This window comes from Alosa alosa, chromosome 1 (genome assembly GCF_017589495.1).
Source record: "Alosa alosa isolate M-15738 ecotype Scorff River chromosome 1, AALO_Geno_1.1, whole genome shotgun sequence".
Lineage (NCBI taxonomy): Eukaryota > Metazoa > Chordata > Actinopteri > Clupeiformes > Clupeidae > Alosa > Alosa alosa.
The window spans coordinates 20,664,888-20,685,070 of NC_063189.1; the positions used below are offsets into that span (position 1 = coordinate 20,664,888).

The 20,183-nt window shown below is 44.4% G+C and overlaps 1 protein-coding gene across 1 annotated transcript; it reads left to right on the forward strand.

Annotated features, from left to right (window-relative positions):
- The first annotated feature begins 4,693 nt into the window (after nt 1-4,693).
- LOC125304406 (BTB/POZ domain-containing protein 2) lies at nt 4,694-17,206 on the forward strand. The gene is made up of 9 exons (XM_048258649.1): nt 4,694-5,325; nt 5,727-5,846; nt 7,851-8,007; nt 10,717-10,822; nt 11,476-11,673; nt 11,793-11,991; nt 12,219-12,306; nt 12,440-12,586; nt 14,981-17,206. Exons 1-9 carry the CDS (start codon nt 4,769-4,771, stop codon nt 15,140-15,142), a joined length of 1,734 nt encoding a protein of 577 aa, XP_048114606.1. The 5' UTR covers nt 4,694-4,768; the 3' UTR covers nt 15,143-17,206.
- Nucleotides 17,207-20,183: the final 2,977 nt, after the last annotated feature.

Sequence of the window (20,183 nt, forward strand, 5' to 3'; positions counted from 1 at the left end):
CTTACCTATATCTGAAGAAAGACTGCAGAGAATTCAAAAGGAAACAGAGAAGGACACCACTCTTCAGACACTGAAACAGAGGATACTACAGGGGTGGCCGGAAGCAAAGGCACAGGTTGAAGATGTGGTAAAACCATTTTTCTCATGAGAGATGAACTAAGTGTGCAAAACATTGTCATCCTCAGAGGTGAGAAAGCTATCATTCCAAATAACCTGAGAACTGAAATCATGGAGAAGATTCACGCCTCACATTTAGGCATTGAAAACTGTCTCAGGAGAGCAAGGGAATGTGTGTACTGGCCCGGTATGCATGAACAGCTGAAGACATACATGGCAAAATGCAGTGTCTGCAGAGAGGTAGACATTCGGCAGCAGAAAGAGCCGTTACACTCTCATGACTTCCCATTAAGACCATGGGCCAAAGTGGTAACTGACCTCTACCTTCCACAACAAGGACTATTTAGTGACCGTGGACTATTTCTCAAACTTCTGGGAGGTTGACCATCTCCCTGACACCAGGTCAGTCACAGTCATCCACAAACTGAAAGCACACTTCGCACGCCATGGAATCCCAGATGTGCTGATCTCTGATAACGGCCCGCAGCACAGCTCTCATGAATTCAGACAGTTTAGCAAGGCCTGGGAATTTGAACATGTGACATCATCACCGACATATCCTCAGAGTAATGGAAAAGCCGAGTCGGCTGTCAAGACAGCAAAGAGACTTATGGCAAAAGCCATGCAAGCAAAATCAGATCCTTACCTGGCCATACTGGCTCACAGACACACCCCAGCACAAGGATTCCAGGCCAGTCCCGCAAAAAGACAGAAGAACTAAGACACTACTACCGATGTGTGACAGTCTGCTAAAGCCTGCAGTAGTAGACACTGAGACAGCCGTTCAGGAGAACAAGCTCCGACAGGCTCACTACTACAACAAAGGAGCCAAGCAGTTGAGACCACTGCAGGAAGGAGAGCAAGTTAGGGTGCAGACAGAAGTGGGCCACCACTTATATTGGACACCAGCATCCGTCATGGGGCAAGTCAAGGACAGATCATACACAGTCAAACTGGAGAATGGGACCATCCTGAGACGAAATCAGAGACACCTGAGACCATCCCCTGGGGTCTCACCCAAAAAGGAGGCCATCAGAGTGGGTGACCCGCAGGCTCCCAGACTCATAAACACCACACCACCCACTCCGGCCTCACCTGACCCACAGACGGCACGGGAAGTTATCACTACAAGATGTGGCAGGGTCATCAAAAGGCCAGCACACCTCCGTGACTTTGTTTGAATGGACTTTGTGTTTACTGTTGCTCAGTGTTTAACATTTCATGTTTTGTTAAAAAAAAAAAAAAAAGGAAGGATGTTACAATGTATGTGTATAAAGATGGGCATCGGCCAGCTTTTTGACGCGCGACATATTTTCAAATGCAGCGCTGCCTTCCCAGAATGCTTTGCGGGCGCGTTAAAGTCGCTTGACGTCACCCATTACACTACACTAGAGTGTAATGCGACACGACAAAATGTAGTGAAGTGCTAGTGGATCTGCACCGTTAGATTACCCCGTTACGGCTCCTACACACAGTTGCGTTCCGTCAACGCATGCCAGTGGGTGTTCCCGACGGTAGCTATGCAAATGACTTAAGGTATAACCGTAATTTGATTGGCTGGTGCCATCCGTCGATTGGCTTGATTGGCCGGGGCCGTCCGTCGGTGAAGCAACAGCTGAACTTCTCAACGCGAGCGACGGGAGAAACGCAACGCAAAGGACCCACAATTCAGTTCGGCAACGGATGACGTGAGCCCATGTAAAGTGAATGGGATGTGTCTCCAGCACTGCAACGCAGTGTAGGAGCCGTTCCTGAAAAAATAACGTCGTTACCTGGCGTTATTCCAAACACTGCTCACAACAGCCCCAAACTCCCCTAAAAGTTTATGATACAGTATATCAAGCATGAGACACGTGCCCCTGGCCCAGCGCAGAACGTTGGTAACTCCATGCCCCCTGGAGACATTTTTGAAAAATGTTCAAAAATTTTAAAATGTTCAATTAAATTATGACTCCTGGTGGGATTTGTAGAAAGAAATTGACATTGAGATTTACAAATATAGTATAACCATCAATATATTTAAGGCAAATTGTTGTAAAAAAAAGATGCCAATTACAAAGCACGATAATCACACATGATTATCACATCACAGCCTGTGATGACCTGTGTTATTTGACTGAGGGCCTTCATCCATATAGATTATATAGCATAGCATGGTATATGGTTTAGGGGCCCAATTAAGGCATGCAGAAATGCGATGGGAAACAGTAGAGTCCTCAGGTGGGAAAGACGGGTAAAGCTGAGTATCGTCTGCATAGCAGTGATAGTCAAATCCATGGGAGCGAATGGTCTCACCCAAGGAAGTGTTGTAAATAGAGAAAAAGTGCCCTAATACTGATCCCTGAGGCACACCTGTGGTCAGGTCATGAGACTTTGATACCTTCCCTTGCCAAGTCATGCTGAAAGAATGTCCTTTAAGGATTCAAACCAGTCAAGAGCTTTCCCAGAAATTCCTAGTTCAGATAGTGTAGAAAGAAGAATGCCATGGTTAACAGTATCAAAGGCTGCAGATAAGTCTAGTAGAATTAATAACAGAGCCGGACAGTAACGGAGTACATTTACTTGAGTACAGTACTTAAGTACAATTTTGAGGGATCTGTACTTTATTATTATTTTTGGGGAGTACTCATGACTTTACTCAAGTACATTTGAGAGGCAAATATTGTACTCATTACTCTGCTACATTTCTATCCATAACCGTGAGTACCCGTTACTTCTTCAAAAAAAAAGGAAAACAGAAAAATCTCGGAAACCCTCAATTTGTTATTTCCCTCTCAAACGTGATTGGATTGTGCAGGCACCACTGATTGGGACAGCCTATCAGCAATCACCTTTAGCTTTCCGCCAAAGTCAACTCCGTTGTCAGATGTAGAGACGAAACCATGGACGAAACAATGGATGAAGACTCAACAGGTCCATCCCGGGAATGTGCCAACCCGTGGCCCCACCTCGCCAGAATATTTTCTGAACAAGTTAATGATTGTTTTCGCTTCAAGTGTTTAATTACAAAATAGTATTTTGTATTTGAAATACGTATTTTAAATACATGTATTAGGGGGACAGGTCTGTAGTTCTTCACATCAGTTGGATTAAGTGTACTTTTCTTTAGCAAAGGGGTAACCCTTGCCTGTTTATAAGAAGAAGGAACTATTCCAGAACTGAGTGAAGTATTAAACACATGCGTGACTCAGGTGTGATAGACTGCAGAAGAGTAGACGGGACAGGATCCAAAGGGCATGTTGTTGGACGACTTCGCTGAAGCAGTAGAGAAACCACTTAATCAAGAGAAGTGTGCTTATAGCCAGAAGTAAATGCATGGAGATAACACCCTGTTGAGGTAGATAATATTAAACAATTTCTTTTGACAGTGCCTGCCAACAATACCACGAGGCAAATGTATAAATCTTTATTTGAACGTTGCAAAGATGCTTAAGCTACATGTTTTCTGCCAGGTAAAACTTCTTATGATGATTTGATTACTAATCCAATTGGATGGTAGCCTGATGAGCCAGACCCACATTAAAATGTAGGGTCTGGGCACTCACCGTTGGCAGTGCTCAGTCCGAGGGGCGGGATAATCGGTTGTCTTTCAAATTCCCTCTGCACGCAATAGGACAGCGCTATGAGTCCCATGCGTTTTCCACCAGCGGAGCTAGTTGGTTAGTTCAAACTTTTGCCAACTTAAAGGGGACCTTGGCAACTATTTCAACGTAATAAACCCGTTTAGAAATCATTTGGATGGTTAAATGACCTGTTCCGGTGAAAATGGTGACTTTCCCCGCTGCGCCTAGCGTCCTCAGGCGAAAAACCAACCTTGCAACATTGAGATTGCTAGATTTCTAGGCTAATTGGATGGTGCACTACTGATTGTATCCACTGGGAGCGCTGAAGAGGCTAAAAAGTCTAAACCCATGTGATCGTATCCACTGGGAGCGCTGAAGAGGCTACGTTTGGGCCTATGGAAATATGAGGCAGACAGTAAACACAAAAGTGGCATGATTGTCCCACAGCTTAAATGATCTCACAAGACAAGATGTATCAAAATAAAACCCACAAGACAAGATCAGGCAATTTAAACCAATACAACTCAGGTGCGCATCACTGGTATAGTCAGACCATCTCATCCTGGATGGTTGGTTGGCTGGCTGGCTTGCGTTTATAAACTGGATTGTTTGAATTTCAAACAACCCTGTTTCTATTATTAATTGTAGTGAAAACAATAGTATTTGAATGAGTGATGGGCTAGAATAAATCAGGATAATGCCTCTGTTTCAATAAGCAAAAATGTTTCTGATAAACAAATCATATGATATTCGGGAATGTTTTCGCCGTTCAAATTACTGGAAAGGGTTAAGACTAAAGGACTTTTGGGTGGGTGAATGGATGCAAACCGTTTTTAATGTCCGAAGCGCTGTGTTTAATTCATCTGAATTCATCCTCAAACAATTCTAATTGTGGGCCTACATGTAAGTCTAGCAACATCTAGGAAAACATATACTGCTGGGATTATAATAAATTAGCCTGTGCGCTACCCTGTCTCTGCTATAGAATTTGCACTTGATAGGGTGCATGCATACTGTCGTCCGGTTGGCGATGCGCGTCAGTTTGTTGTTATTTCACCTCGTTCGCCCCAGCCTGCTTTAAATCCAAGATGGCTGCGGGTGACAATAGCGGTCGCGCTCCTTGTCTTAACTTCTCCAGTCCTGGGCCCCTGGGCAATGTTCAGCCCAGCAACAGTCCTTACGCCATGGCTGCCAGCAACAACGGCGGGTCCAATGGGCCGGTCGGTGGGCCTCAGGGGGTGACGAGACGGTCTAACCCACAACCGGGGCCTAACGGTGTTGAAGGCGGCGGTGTCGCAGCCGGAAATCCGCCGAACATGCAAAACTCTCTCCCGCTGCCTTCAGCACAGAGTGCCGCCATCTCCGGGCAGGGTGGTGGTGCGATGGCCGGTTCTGCCTCAAACATGACAGGGGCAGCGTCAAACGCTGCTCTGGCACCACCAGCACCCCCATCACAATCCGCGGCGCTGTCCGCGCCACCGGCGGCAGCTGCCGTTTTGGTCTACCGTGAGCCCGTGTACAACTGGCAGGCTACAAAAAGCACAGTGAAAGAGAGGTTTGCTTTCTTGTTCAACAACGAAGTTTTGAGCGACGTTCATTTTCTGGTGGGGAAAGGAATGGGAGTTCAACGAATACCTGCACATAGGTACGCCTAACTGTTCCTGAATTGTGAGAGCGAAGGTTATGACTCGTCTACTATGATTGTGCTTAGTTCCCATGAAGTTACAGTTGTTGTGTGTGGTTAAATATGTTTGTTTATGTATACCTAGCTAGCTAGCGCAGTTGGCTAATATAGTCATCAGCACAGCTGGCAGCTGTCCGCTCGTGTTTTCGTTTTCCTTTGGCAGATAGCATGGTCTTGCAATGTAAACAACGTTTCTGTTAACTCACAGGATGGTTTGTAGGAACATTTGCAGATATTTTTGTGTGGTAGTTCTGCAAACAAACACAGTGCATAACATTTAGTTTGTCATTTGTCATTGTTGTAAATGCTATATTAAACCGTGCGAGAACACATGCTGATCACAAGCTGCTGTGTGTTTTCAGGTTTGTGTTGGCAGTGGGTAGCGCCGTGTTCGATGCCATGTTCAACGGGGGCATGGCCACCACATCCACAGAGATCGAGCTTCCTGACGTGGAGCCCGCGGCCTTCCTCGCGCTGCTGAAGTAAGCACCACACAGACATTGACACGCATTTATGGTGCTGTGCTGTGCGGTGTGTCGGGCCATTAAGTCAATGCTGCCCGGTAACTTGTGGACTGGATTCTATTGATTATCTGAATTTAAAACGTTCTATTGTTTTCGAAGTGACATGGGAATGTAATTTGTATTATTATTATTATTATTATTATTATTGTGGAAGCTGGTCTAAATGTGAGGTTGTTGTTGGATAAAAACGTAGTGCTTTGAATTCCACTGGTGTGAAAATTACCATCTCACTTGTTCAGCAGCAACAGCAGATAAACCAGTTGAAGAGACTGGAAAGATCAGTTGTGAGGAGAGAGGGGGTTTGTGACGACAAATAGACTCAATTCATTTGTCTCTTTGCAGATTTGCCGGAAAATGGTGTTTTAAAACGTGTGATGGATGATCTATTAGTTTATACGTTTTGCTCTATTTGGTAATTTAGAAAGAAACCATTCCGCAAGCAATATTTTTTTATTAGAAATTACAAGATTTCGATCTTAGACCTTCATCAGGTATGAAGTTCCTGATCTGCGACCTTTGGTCATATCCAACGCACCTGCCCAACAAAAGAGGTGTGCAAAAAGCCTTCTTATGTTGGTCTATTTGGTAATGAAGGCAGTATAGCTGTTTTTTTTTTCCATTTGTACTATTATTTTGCACTACTTTGCATACAATGGCACTAAGTTGATGGTTGTGTATCACAACCTAAATGTATTGAATGAATGAGAATGAGAATGTATAATTTTACTGACTATTTATTATGCTACCTTTTTAATGAGTCCAGTACGTGTGTGCACTGAATGTCGTTGTATTACTGTGCAATGACAAATCTCTATTCTATTCTGTTCTATTATGATCGCTAAAGAAGGACTGTGTATTGGTCAGATCCATTATGTCTTTAAGGAGTTGCCTTCAGTAGCATACAAATTGTGAATGTCAAACTAAAGCTGACGTTTAAAGGGGAGGGGTGAGGGTCAGATGTTGCCTCCTCTGTTTAGGATAAGACAAAAATTGTACAGACAGCAGTGGCTGTTTGGTGGAATTAGGACAAGATACCCCTGCAGGCTTTCCATCGGAAACTGTGGATTGGTGGCATTTTTTGCATATTCCCTGGCCTATTGCCTACAGAGCAATTAGACTTCCTGCCCTTTCTGAGCTAACTTCAGAATCTGCTTGACTAGCGGAGGTTTGTAAATCTGTGTGTTGATTGGTGGAGGTTTGTAGATCTGTGTGTTGATTGGTGGAGGGTTGTAGATCTGTGTGTTTGGTGGATATTTGTAGATCTGCGTGTTGGGATGTGTAGCCCCGTTGCATGTGTACAGATGGGAATGTGCAAACCTGTAGCTTATGCGTGGGTCAGTGCACGTGCCAGGGCTCCACACTAACTCTTTACTGTACATGGGTTGCACTAGTGCGCCAGCTTTTATTTAGGCAGCCAAAATGTTTCACAGCACTGCAGTAGTAACAGGTCAGGGGTCAGAGGCAGAGCAGAGACGGGTCTTTGCAGAACAGGTGTGTTTCGAGCACTCTGGGGGCACACAACATGTTGTTTTTATCATAACACAATACAAGAAGAAAGGAGATGTGTATGTCATGCGTCCAGCACTGTGTCCGCAAGTTCCGGCACTTGGGTGTGTAGATCTTTAGTTTGTGCTTATAGATGTGTAAAGCTTGTGTGTGTGGCTGTGTAGATGTGCGTGTGTGTGTGGTTGTGTAGATCTGTATGCCGTGTGTGTGTGTGGCTGTGTAGATTTGTATGTCATGCGTGTGTGTGTGGCTGTGTAGATGTATGTGCGTGTGTGTGTGGTTGTGTAGATTTGTATGCCGTGTGTGGCTGTGTAGATCTGTAAGTCATGTGTGTGTGTGGCTGTGTAGATGTGTGTGGTTGTGTGTGTAAATCTGTATGTTGTGTGTGTGTGTGTGTGTGTGTGTGTGTGTGTGTGTGTGTAGATCTGTATGTAATGCGTGTGTGTGTGTGTGCAGGTTTCTGTACTCGGATGAGGTGCAGATCGGCCCTGAGACGGTGATGACGACACTCTACACGGCCAAGAAGTACGCTGTGCCCGCTCTGGAGGCACACTGTGTGGAGTTCCTCAAGAAGAACCTCCGTGCCGACAACGCCTTCATGCTCCTCACACAGGTGTGTGTGTGTGTTTTATATCTTACTGATGTCAGAGTAAGTTAAACTTTTGCTTGCGTGAGTAAGAGTAACTGCTTTTCCAACTGTGTGTGTGTGTGTTTGTTTGTTTGTGTGTGACTGTGAGGTCAAGGATAAGGTGTATCTCTATGGGCTTGTATATGACCGTAAGTTTGTGTGTGTGTAGTGTTAAAGGACAATTCTGGCGCAAAATGAACCTAGGGGTTAATAACACATGTGTACCGAGTTTGTCCGTTCTCTGGGATATGTTTTCATGTTAATCGAATGTGACCAGTTTTACCACAAACCGCTAATTGGCGTTTAACGCTAGTCTTCGGGGCACACGCAAAGTAAAAAAAAATCGCTATTTCTATACCACTAACAAGGCTCAAAATAGCACCACAGTTCTATGGTAGCATAATGAGGGGCCCTACATGTAAACCGAAGTTTTGAGAACTGTAAGTGTACAGACAGTTTATTAAAGGGACACCAGGCAAGCATGATGCTTTTTCTCTACGAAACTCCCCCTCGCTCGGTCTGAAGCTCTTTTCCTTTTCTTTGCACATCCGTCAAGGGTTTTCGCTGCTTCTTCGCCGGCTCCAGGGATGGATTACTGCACGGGCCTACCGGGCCCAGGCCCAGGGGCCCAAGGGGTCAGGGGGCCCTGAAGCCCAAGCCTTTGCATGGAATCATTGCCTCAATATCAACAAATCAGGATGTAGGCTATGAATCTGATTGAATTAAAGTATTGGCCATCCCTAAAATGCACCATAACACAGGAAATCACATCATACAAATTAAAGATTTTCTGGGGGAGGACCCCCAAACCCCCCTTCCCACATATGCGACAATTAGTGGGGGGCCCTGAAAACATCTGGGCCCAGGGGTCCGAAAGTTCATAATCCGCCCCATGGTCGGCTCTGCCATTATACACACGTTTGCAACAATCTCTAGCATTTTTAGCCTGCCTCTGTGCTGTAAACTGATCCTGCTTCGTCGGCGGTGGGATACACCGAACTTTGGTAAGTGGGATATTCTTCCTTCAGGCAGTAGGGCCTTCATTCTCCCCATAATAAGTCATTTAACCATATACTGACTTACTTAAGATGATTAATTAACACAAAACGCTTGCCTGGTGTCCCTTTAAAAGATAGTTTAGGAACAGTACTGTTCATGTATACAAGCGGGCACAATCTTGGGAAAACAGTCACGTGACAGTTCAGCTCACGTTGCTCCAGTCCAACATCGTACAACGTGAGCCGAATTGTCACAAATCGGTATGTGAGGTTGATGGATGTCTGCTACTGAGTTGTTAACAAGCCAAACTGGATTTTTTCTTTGTCATATTTTTGACAAAGTCCAGTGATTTGATTCTGAAAAATTGTCAGTCTACTAGTCCGTGCGAATGTGTGTGTGTGTGTGTTTGTGCGTGCGAGTAGATGTGTTTGCGCCAGTCTTGTAGGTATTGTTGTTGATGTGTGAAAGACAGCCTCTGGAATGATGCACAGGTAGACACAGACATATGGTACATGTAAGTGTTTATGAAGTGTACATTTTGTGTGTGTGTGTTGTGTCGAAGTTTTGAGAACTGTAAGTGTACAGACAGTTTATTAAAGGGACACCAGGCAAGCATGATGCTTTTTCACGGTAAACCCCCTCGCCGGGTCTGGAAGCTCTTTTCCTTTCTTTGCACATCCGGCCAAGGGTTTTCGCCAGTTTCTTCACCGCTCCAGGATGGATTACTGCACGGGCTCACTGGCCCAGGCCCAGGGGCCCAGCGGGGTCAGGGGCCCTGAAGCCCAAGCCTTTGCATGGAATCATTGCCTCAATATCAACAAATCAGGATGTAGGCTATGAATCTGATTGAATTAAAGTATTGGCCATCCCTAAAATGCACCATAACACAGGAAATCACATCATACAAATTAAAGATTTTCTGGGGGAGGACCCCCAAACCCCCCTTCCCACATATGCGACAATTAGTGGGGGGCCCTTAAAACATCTGGGCCCAGGGGCCCGAAAGTTCATAATCCGCCCATGGCCGGCTCTGCCATTATACACACGTTTGCAACAATCTCTAGCATTTTGTTAGCCTGCCTCTGTGCTGTAAACTGATCCTGCTTACGATTACATTTGGTGGGATACGCAGACTTGCAAGTGGGATATTCTTCCTACAGGCAGTAGGGGCCTTCATTCTCCCCATAATGAGTCATTTAACCATATACTGACTTACGAAGATGATTAATTAACACAAAAACGTTGCCTGGTGTCCCTTTAAAAAGATAGTTTAGGAACAGTACTGTTCATGTATACAAGCGGGCACAATCTTGGGAAAACAGTCACGTGACAGTTCAGCTCACGTTGCTCCAGTCCAACATCGCATAACGTGAGCCGACTTTGTCAAGCAAAATCGGTATGTGAGGTTGATGGATGTCTGCTACTGAGTTGTTAACCAGCCAAACTGGATTTTTTCTTTGTCAAATTTTTGACAAAGTCCAGTGATTTGATTCTGAAAAATTGTCAGAGTCTACTAGTCCGTGCGAATGTGTGTGTGTGTGTGTTTGTGCGTGCGAGTAGATGTGTTTGCGCCAGTCTTGTAGGTATTGTTGTTGATGTGTGAAAGACAGCCTCTGGAATGATGCACAGGTAGACACAGACATATGGTACATGTAAGTGTTTATGAAGTGTACATTTTGTGTGTGTGTGTTGTAGGCGCGTCTGTTTGACGAGCCCCAGCTGGCGAGTCTGTGTCTGGAGAACATCGATAAGAACACTGGAGATGCTCTTGCTGCTGAGGGCTTCACCGACATCGACCTGGGTACACACACATACACACACACACACACACACACACACACACACACACACACACCTCACCGACATTGACCTGGGTACTATACACATGCACACACACACATACATATACACACCTCACCGACATTGACCTGGGTAGTATACACACACACACACACACACACACACCTCATAGACAGACACACACACACACACACACCTCTGACTGAGAGCCTGACCGTTAAATCAGTGTGCCAATTAAATGTCATTAAACAGAAACTGAAAACCTTGAAAGTAGTTATTGTGGCTATGTGGTCCATCAAAAAACAAAGAATTGACACTACTTATTTCATTATAATTATTTCATAATTTATCAGGATACCAGATAGTAAGACCTATTTACACACATTGTGTCTCAACTTGATCAGAACTTTTCAATATGCTTTTTAATATTAGAGAATATTTTAACCTTGTGTTTGTCAAAAATCGGCCAATATATTGCTTATCGGTTTTTAAAAATCCCATATTGGTCCTGGTCTACTCCATAGATCTGTATATGACTCCATAGATCTGTATATAACTCCATAGAGCTGTATATTACTCCATAGAGCTGTATATTACTCCATCTCTCTCTCCTACTTTAGACATGTATACAGCATAACTCTCTCTCCCCTACAGATACTCTGGTGGCGGTGCTGGAGCGGGACACTCTGGGCGTGCGTGAGGTGCGTCTGTTCAGCGCGGCTGTGCGGTGGGCCGAGGCCGAAGCTCACCGCCAGCAGCTGCAGCCCACGCCCGAGAACAAACGCCGCGTTCTGGGCAAAGCCCTCACACTCATCCGCTTCCCCCTCATGACCATAGAGGAGTTTGCCGCAGGTAAACACACACACACATCCTTCCATTACCACTTAACAGTGCAGAAGTGTTTAATATGAATATAACACAATATTTCCTGTGTCTGTGTTTATTTTCCTGTGTGTGTGTGTGTGTGTCAGGCCCAGCCCAGTCGGGGATCCTGATGGACCGTGAGGTGGTGAGTCTGTTCCTGCACTTCACGGTGAACCCCAAGCCTCGGGTGGAGTTCATCGACCGGCCACGCTGCTGTCTCCGGGGCAAAGAGTGCAGCATCACGCGCTTCTCCCAGGTGGAGAGTCGCTGGGGCTGGCCGGCACCAGGCATCAATGCTGCCTTAGCGCCACGCTGCCGCACCTGAGGCGTTGGCACGGTGGGAGCAGTCGTTTTTGATGCTGCCATTCCCCCTAAAATCCCTCAATGTTTTATTCATATTCCACTCTCTCTCCCTCTCTCTTCCTCCACTCTCTCTCTCCCTCTCTCTCCCTCCACTCTCTCTCCCTCCACTCTCTCTCCCTCTCTCTCCCTTCACTCTCTCTCCCTTCACTCTCTCTCCCTCTCTCTGTCAGGTTCTCAGTGAACCGGAGGATATTTGTGGTTGGCTTTGGACTCTACGGCTCCATCCATGGCCCCACAGACTACCAGGTCAACATCCAGGTAAGCTTACCTGACATCAGGTATGTTTCCACTGGGAACTGAGAGAGACTGTATCAGTGTGACACACCACACACACACACACACACACAGCACACACACACACACACTGTAAGCTCCTGTTCCCCTGTTCCAGATCATCCACACGGACAGTAACACGGTTCTGGGTCAGAACGACACGGGCTTCAGCTGTGACGGGTCGGCCAACACCTTCAGGGTCATGTTCAAGGAACCGGTGGAGATCCTGCCCAATGTCAACTACACAGCCTGTGCCACGCTCAAGGTACCGCTGAGAATGCACACAGACTACACACATTGTACACATTGTACACTGTACACATACACACTACCAGGGGTGGGTAGACTACTGAAAATCTATACTCAAGTAAAAATACAATTGCTCGCTTCAAAAATTACTTGAGTAAAAGTAAATATTCTTAAGTTTTTAATTAATTTTTAAATTATTTTTAATTGGTAAAATATGTCTTGTCTTCACCGTGGGATAGTGAGAAATGTAATTTCGATCTCTTTGTATGTCTTGGCATGTGAAGAAATTGACAATAAAGCAGACTTTGACTTTTGACTTTGACTTTGACTTTGATATTCCCATCTGAGAAATCTACTCAAGTAAAAGTAAAAAATACTTTGTTAATAAATTACTCAAGTAACAAGTAACTTTTTTCCACATGTCTATATTTTTGAGAGAGAAATACCTTTTTACTCGTGTGTTACTTGTAACTTGTTACTACCCACCCCTGCACACACACACACACACACACACACACACACACACACACACACACACACATACGATGGAAAGGGTGAGATTTATGATTTATGGTATAGCGTGCCGTTGTGTATGGCATAGTGTTGTGTATTGTGTTATAGCGTTGTATATTGTGTTATAGTGTTTTGCATGGCATAGCATTGTGTATTGTGGTATAGCATTGTTTATTGTGGTATAGAGTTGTGCATTGTGTATGTAAGGGAAAACGATCGCCAAGGTGTTCCGATATACAGAATTAATGGGCAAGGCAGAGACTTGAGCGGAGTTGGGTTTCTTCTGGCAAGTTGGGGCAGCAGCTGGCCCTGCTGAATTTAGCGCTTGACTTGCAACGAGGAGGATTTGCCGGTTCGAACCCGACCAGTAGCAGCTGAAGTGCCCTTGAGCAAGGCACCTAACCCCTCACTGCTCCTTGGCGCCGCTGTTGTTGCAGGCAGCTCACTGCTTGAGATGAGTGTGTTATGCCTCACTGTTTGTTCACTGTGAGTGTGTTTCGCTAATTCACGGATTGGGATAAATGCAGAGGCCAAATTTCCCTCACGGGATCAAAAGAGTATATATACTTATACTTAAGTATCGGGACCTCGAAGGCCGCTTATGTGAAGAGCAGCCAGTGGCCATTTTCAACACGCCAAAGGAAACATCTGCCGGTTCCAGAAGGCAACTTGTTCAGGTTGTGGCAGCCTACCACTTTCTTTGGTTACGCAAAGGAAACATGCAGTTCAGAGAAGGCAACTTGTTCAGGTTGTGGCAGCCTACCACTTTCTTTGGTTACTGACAGTGGTACAGTAACGGTGGTTGTTAGCTTGTTTACAGTTGATTTCATTGTTGCGAAGCCTGCTTCCCAGTTCAATCGTTGTTTACTATGGTTGTTAAGTTACCATTTTAAAGAGCATTGATTGTGTATTGTGGGTTAGCATTATGGTATGGCGTTGTGTATGGCATAGTGTTGTGTATTGTGTTATAGCGTTGTATATTGTGTTATAGTGTTTTGCATGGCATAGCATTGTGTATTGTGGTATAGCATTGTTTATTGTGGTATAGAGTTGTGCATTGTGTATGTAAGGGAAAACGATCGCCAAGGTGTTCCGATATACAGAATTAATGGGCAAGGCAGAGACTTGAAGCGGAGTTGGGTTTCTTCTGGCAAGTTGGGGCAGCCGTGGCCTACTGGTTAGCGCTTCGGACTTGCAACCGGAGGGTTGCCGGTTCGAACCCCGACCAGTAGCAGCTGAAGTGCCCTTGAGCAAGGCACCTAACCCCTCACTGCTCCTTGAGCGCCGCTGTTGTTGCAGGCAGCTCACTGCGCCGGGATTAGTGTGTGCTTCACCTCACTGTTTGTTCAGTGTGTTTCGCTAATTCACGGATTGGGATAAATGCAGAGGCCAAATTTCCCTCACGGGATCAAAAGAGTATATATACTTATACTTAAGTATCGGGACACCTCGAAGGCCCGCTTATATGAAGGCAATAGTCATGCATTTTCAGCCGCAGCGGTTTCAAAAGGTTCAGAGAAGGCAACTTGTTCAGGTTGTAAGTAGCCTACCACTTTCTTTGGTTACGCAGCGAAACATGCAGTCTGAGAAGGCAACTTGTTCTGGCCGTAAGCAGCTCACTTCATCTTCTTGGTTACCGACAGTGGGTACAGTAACGTGGTTGTTAGCTTGTTTACAGTTGATTTCATTGCCATAAGCCTGCTTCCCCAGTTCAATCGCTGTTTACTATGGTTGTTAAGTTACCATTTAAAGAGCATTGATTGTGTATTGTGGAGCTGCTTGATGGTATAGCGTGCCAGGTACGGCATAGCCGCCATTAGTGGTAAGGCTGTGTATGGGTATAGCTGCGGATGGATAAGAAGCTGGATGGTAATGGTATACTTCCGCTTCCTTTCAGGGTCCCGACTCCCACTACGGCACTAAAGGGTCGCGAAAGGTCACCCACGAGTCGTCTGCCACCGGAGCCAAGACCTGCTTCACCTTTGGCTACGCCGCCGGCAACAATAACGGCACCTCAGTGGAGGACGGACAGATCCCCGAGGTCATCTTCTACACGTAGTGACCTTTGACCCTATGGAACCCCACCCCCCGGGGGGTCAGAGGTCATTGTGGGGCGAGGAGGCCATGACACTGTTTGATCAGTTTGTTTGTTTGTTTTTGGTTTCTGCACTTGGGGAACTTTGATTACCACCAGCCCTCACAGCACAGAAGAGGATTATATTTACTTGAGAAAGTGTGTGTGTGGGTGTGTCTTTGGTGCTCAGATTGTTGGCACAGGTTGGTGTAACGTTACTGATTATTTGTGGGGTGCGGTCTCCACCTCGGATCAATAACCGAACTGCAGGGGAATTCTGACTCCTGACTAAATGAGTGGAAAAAAGCAACAGAAGGAGGAATTTCATTTGGAACGAATGATGGTAAACGAATGAACCCTGTTTTTGACACATGAATGAATCTTTATTTTGATTGAATGAGTGATTGTTTCAAACTTTTTTAATGAATGAAAGAAAGAATGGTTCTGATAGAACAAATAAGAATGAGTGAGAACCCAAATGAATACCCATGTTCTAAGAGAGTGAGTTCTGGAATGTGGAATGAGAATCATATCTTTGGAATGTTCTGATCTGGAATCCAGAATGGACACACAACTCATAAAGGATGGACAATCATAGATAATTGACTGTTAGGCCCAATTCACACCAAAGATTCGCAACAAGACAAAACTGTTGCAGAAAGGAGTTGCAGCGGTGTGAATTAGATGTTGCACTTCGTTGCAAGCTGTCATGAAACATTCACCATGTCTAGTCACAGTTGCAAGGTTTTAGAATGTTGCAGCAAGTTGCTGGTTTATAGAATGTTGCAGCTCATCTCATTGCGAATCTTTGGTGTGAATAGGCCTTTAGACAGACCAACCTTTTGGGTGCTTTGGGGATTCCTGGTTTTGAATATAGCCACAACAGCGAGATCATCTGTGTCTGCCTCAATCTCAACCCCTCATTGGCTCAAACAGGTGCTGGTTTCAATATCAGCCCCTCGATGGCTCAAAACAGGGGAGATCCTCCCCTTGTTCCGGTCTTGCCCAGTCCCCTTGACCTTTCACCCTTTGTGAGACTTTGTGCCAAGTGCCAATACCTCTATTTGTGGAGTGCGCCTTCTGGAAACATCTGCCTATGTGTAAGTGTGGAAGCACTATTCTGTTAACGTACACAATATATATCCCTGATGAACCTATTCAAGGCCAGACAAATTGTTTTTCATAAACACACACACACACACACACGGTGTGTCAGGATGAGATTTTCTAAGTACCAGCCATTAGGTCTCCCCAGACACATAGCTCAAGTCCTTAGGGACTGGTCTTTTCGGACCTCATGATGCTCAGCAGGCTGGTTTGGCTCAGATAGTGCTGGTCCAGTGTCAGTGTGGCTCTAGTTCTGGTTCCACTGGGACAGTTCTCCTTCTGGAACTGGTTCTGGTTCCACTGGGACGGTTCTCCTTCTGGAACTTGTTCTGGTTCCACTGGGATGGATCTCCTTCTGGGACGGGTCTTCATCTGGGGCTGTGAAGCCAGGGTTGGGACTTGGACGTCTTTCTGGGTGGACAGACTTTGTGACGAGTGTACGCATTGTCCAGTGGTGCATTAAGATGCCTTGGTGCATTGGGAAGGGTTTAACAAGCAGTTCTATTGAAGAGAAGTACTTTAAGTAGAGCAGGGGGAGCATTGCAATATCACTAACAGGGCTGTTATCATGGCATCATTGTGTGGTGACTACAGTATAATGGGCTGGGATAAGGGCACTTGTAGGCCATATGGGTCTAACGGTTTGTGGTTGGTCATCTGTAAAGATGAGGTCATATGTGTGTTAGGGTTTGGGGATGGTCATCTGTAAAGAGGCGGCCATTGTATCTCTTCCTGGACAAGTACAGGCACTCCATGGGCTCTTTCGTCAGGCTGGACGTGCGTCTGACTCAGACACAGAACTGAAGATGCTGCCCACGATTCCCTGCTTGATAAGATTGTACCACAGAAAGATAACTCTGATGTACATCAGGTGTAAAAACAACATTAAAAGCCTCAAAGTGAAATCTGTAATTTAAATAAAAGCCTTTCTGACAGCCAAAAGAGAGAGTGTGTGTGTGAGAGAGAGAGAGAGAGAGGTATTGTAGAGGCAAATAATCACTTTTCATATCAATTTGGATTTAGATCAGTTAGATGCCTGTGGAGTCAGTAATAATAATAATAATAATAAAGCTTTATTTGTATAGCACCTTTCATACACAGAATGCAGCTCAAAGTGCTTTACATTTGAAGCATGTAACACAATAATAGTCAGTCAGTCATTATCAATCACTTTTCTTTGCTGTTTATGTTATACTCAGCAACATATCAAAATATAGAAAATGACGCCATAAGACTGGCAGCCTTAACCCTCTTACCCCCCACAAGCACTTTATATGGCAACTGTGGCAAGGAAAAACTCCCATATTCCAGGAAGAAACCCTGAGCAGAACCTGACTTAATAGGGAGCCCATCTGCTTCTGGCTGGCTAAGCCCTCCAATAGTAGCAGATGTAGAATAATCTGAAAATGTAGTCTACAGGATAAGATGAGTTAACTAAAAGCTTTCCTGTACAGGTATGTTTTCAGATCTTTTTAAAAATATTTACTGAACCTCGGCCTGCTTGATGTACAGAGGGCAGGGTGTTCCATAGTTTGGGGCATAATGGATAAAAACAGCTTCTCCACTTTTTTGTGGAGCACTTTGGGGTAACATTAAAAAGATTAGAATTGGATGATCTAAGTTTCCTTTGTGGTTGATAAGATATTAAAAGCTCAGAGATATATGAAGGTGCTATGCCATTCAGAGCTTTGTAAGTAATTAACATAACCTTAAAATCAATTCTATAGGAAATAGGGAGCCAGTGCAGTTCAGCCAACACAGGGGTGATGTGTTCTCTTCTTAGTCTTAGTTAAAAGTCTAGCCACAGAGTTCTGTATGAGTGCCAATTTCTTTAGATGTTTTGGGAAGACCAGTGAAAAGTGCATTGCAGTAGTCTAACCTGCTAGTGATAAAGGTGAATTAGCTTTTCTGCATCTTGTTGAGTTAAAAGGGCAGCACTTTGGCAATGTTTCTCAAGTGAAATAGGCTGTCTGAGTAACTTTTACTGATATGGGGCTTAAAACTTAACTCTGCATCTAAGATGACACGAGGCTTGTTACTTTTGGTTTGACCTGGTGTGCCAAGTTCCCCAGATTACTAAGAATAATATCCCGCTTTTAGTTTTTGGTCCAACCAGAAGTACCTCTGTTTTGTCATCATTTAGTTTCAAAAAGTTTTGCTCATCCACTGATTAATGGAGGTTAGGCATGCAGTGAGGGGCAAAGGCCATCTAGGTTAGTTGACTCCACAGAAAGATACAATTGGGTATCATCTTATTAGCTGTGGAAGTTTACATTATGCTGACTTATGGCGTTTCCCAATGGGAGCATATATAGAGAAAAATAGCAGGGGACCAAGGCAGCTCCCCTGGGCCACACCAAAAGGCAAGTCATGTTTTTCAGATACATGATCTCCTAGACTGATATAAAAATCTCTACCAGTAATGTAGGTTTGAAACCAGTTTAGGAGCATTATCAGAGAGACCACCCACTTTGCAAAGGCGGTGAATTAGGATGCTATGATCAATGGTGTCAAATGCCGCACTCAACCAGAAGAATAAGGATTGAGACTTTGTTTGAGTCGGTAGCTAGTCTGAGATCATTGACTATCTTTACTAGAGCCGCTTCTGTGCTGTGATTTGATCTAAAACCTGATTGGAATTTTTCAAGGATACTGTTTTCGCTGAGGAAGGTATTTAAACTGATTGCAAACAACTTTTTCAAGTACTTTGCTCAAAAAACGATAGATTTGATATAGGCCTGTAGTTGCTCAGATTGGTATGGTCAAGTTTTGACTTTAAGTAAAGGTTTCACAACAGCGGTTTTAAAAGCAGTTGGAAATATACCTGTTTCTAATGAGGTATTTATTACCTTGAGAAAAAAAAGAGCTAAGCCATCATATACTTTTTTGAGGAATGTAGTAGGGATTGGATCTAAAACACATGTTGAAAGCCGGGTTTGAGTTATAATTTTACCAAGCTCAGATTGAGTAATAGTGCTAAAGGACCTTAATTTTGGGGGCTGTTTTGGGTGTACTATCAAACATATTACTTGTGTTACCAATAGCCTCCCTTATAGAAATGACTTTGTTTTGAAGAAGTCTGCAAATTCTTCACATCTTAGAGAGGATGCCTGACTGAGTGTATCAAAAAGGTGTTTGATGCAATAGCCTATCAATGGTAGAGAACAACACCCTAGAGTTTCCACTGTTTTCAGCAATTACCTTAGAGAAGTGGTTCCTCCTCTCATCTCGAATAGCTCTATTATAATTTGCAATTTTTTTCTTTTAGAAATGGCAACGTGAACCTGTAACTTAGTTTTTCTCCATGTTCTCTCAGCTTTTCTACATGATCTTTTAGACTCATGGATATTTTCGTCATCCAAGGTGTCAGTTTGCTACAGGGCCTTTTTTTTAGTCTTAAGGTGCCACTCTGTCAAGCAGAGCCTAATTCACTTTAAGAGCCTCTACCATTTGATCAATGGGATGATGTAAAATATCTAAATTATGGGAGTCTATAAGAGCTATGAACTGCTGTTCTGCTCTAATGTCCAAGAGTCGCATTTGATTGCAATTCGGGGATGAATTTTGGAGTATGTAGTACAATATTAAAAGATACACAATGATGATCAGACATATTTATATCATTTACTGATAAGTCTGTGACTTCTATCCCTCTGGAAATGACTAGATCGAGGGGTAAAGTTGCCAAGGTTGTGGTGGGTCCTGCAACATGCTGCTTTAGCTCTAAACTGTCCAACACATTAAGGAACTTACTGGCTTTAGCATCAGTTGTCTTATTGACATGAATATTGAAGTCGCCATTTACAATTATCCGATCATAGCTAGTGATGATGAGTTTACATAAGTTCAGAAAACTGGTCGAGAAAGCCAGTCCATAGTTTAGGGAGGGGTATAAGGTTAATAGAAGTACAACTGGGTC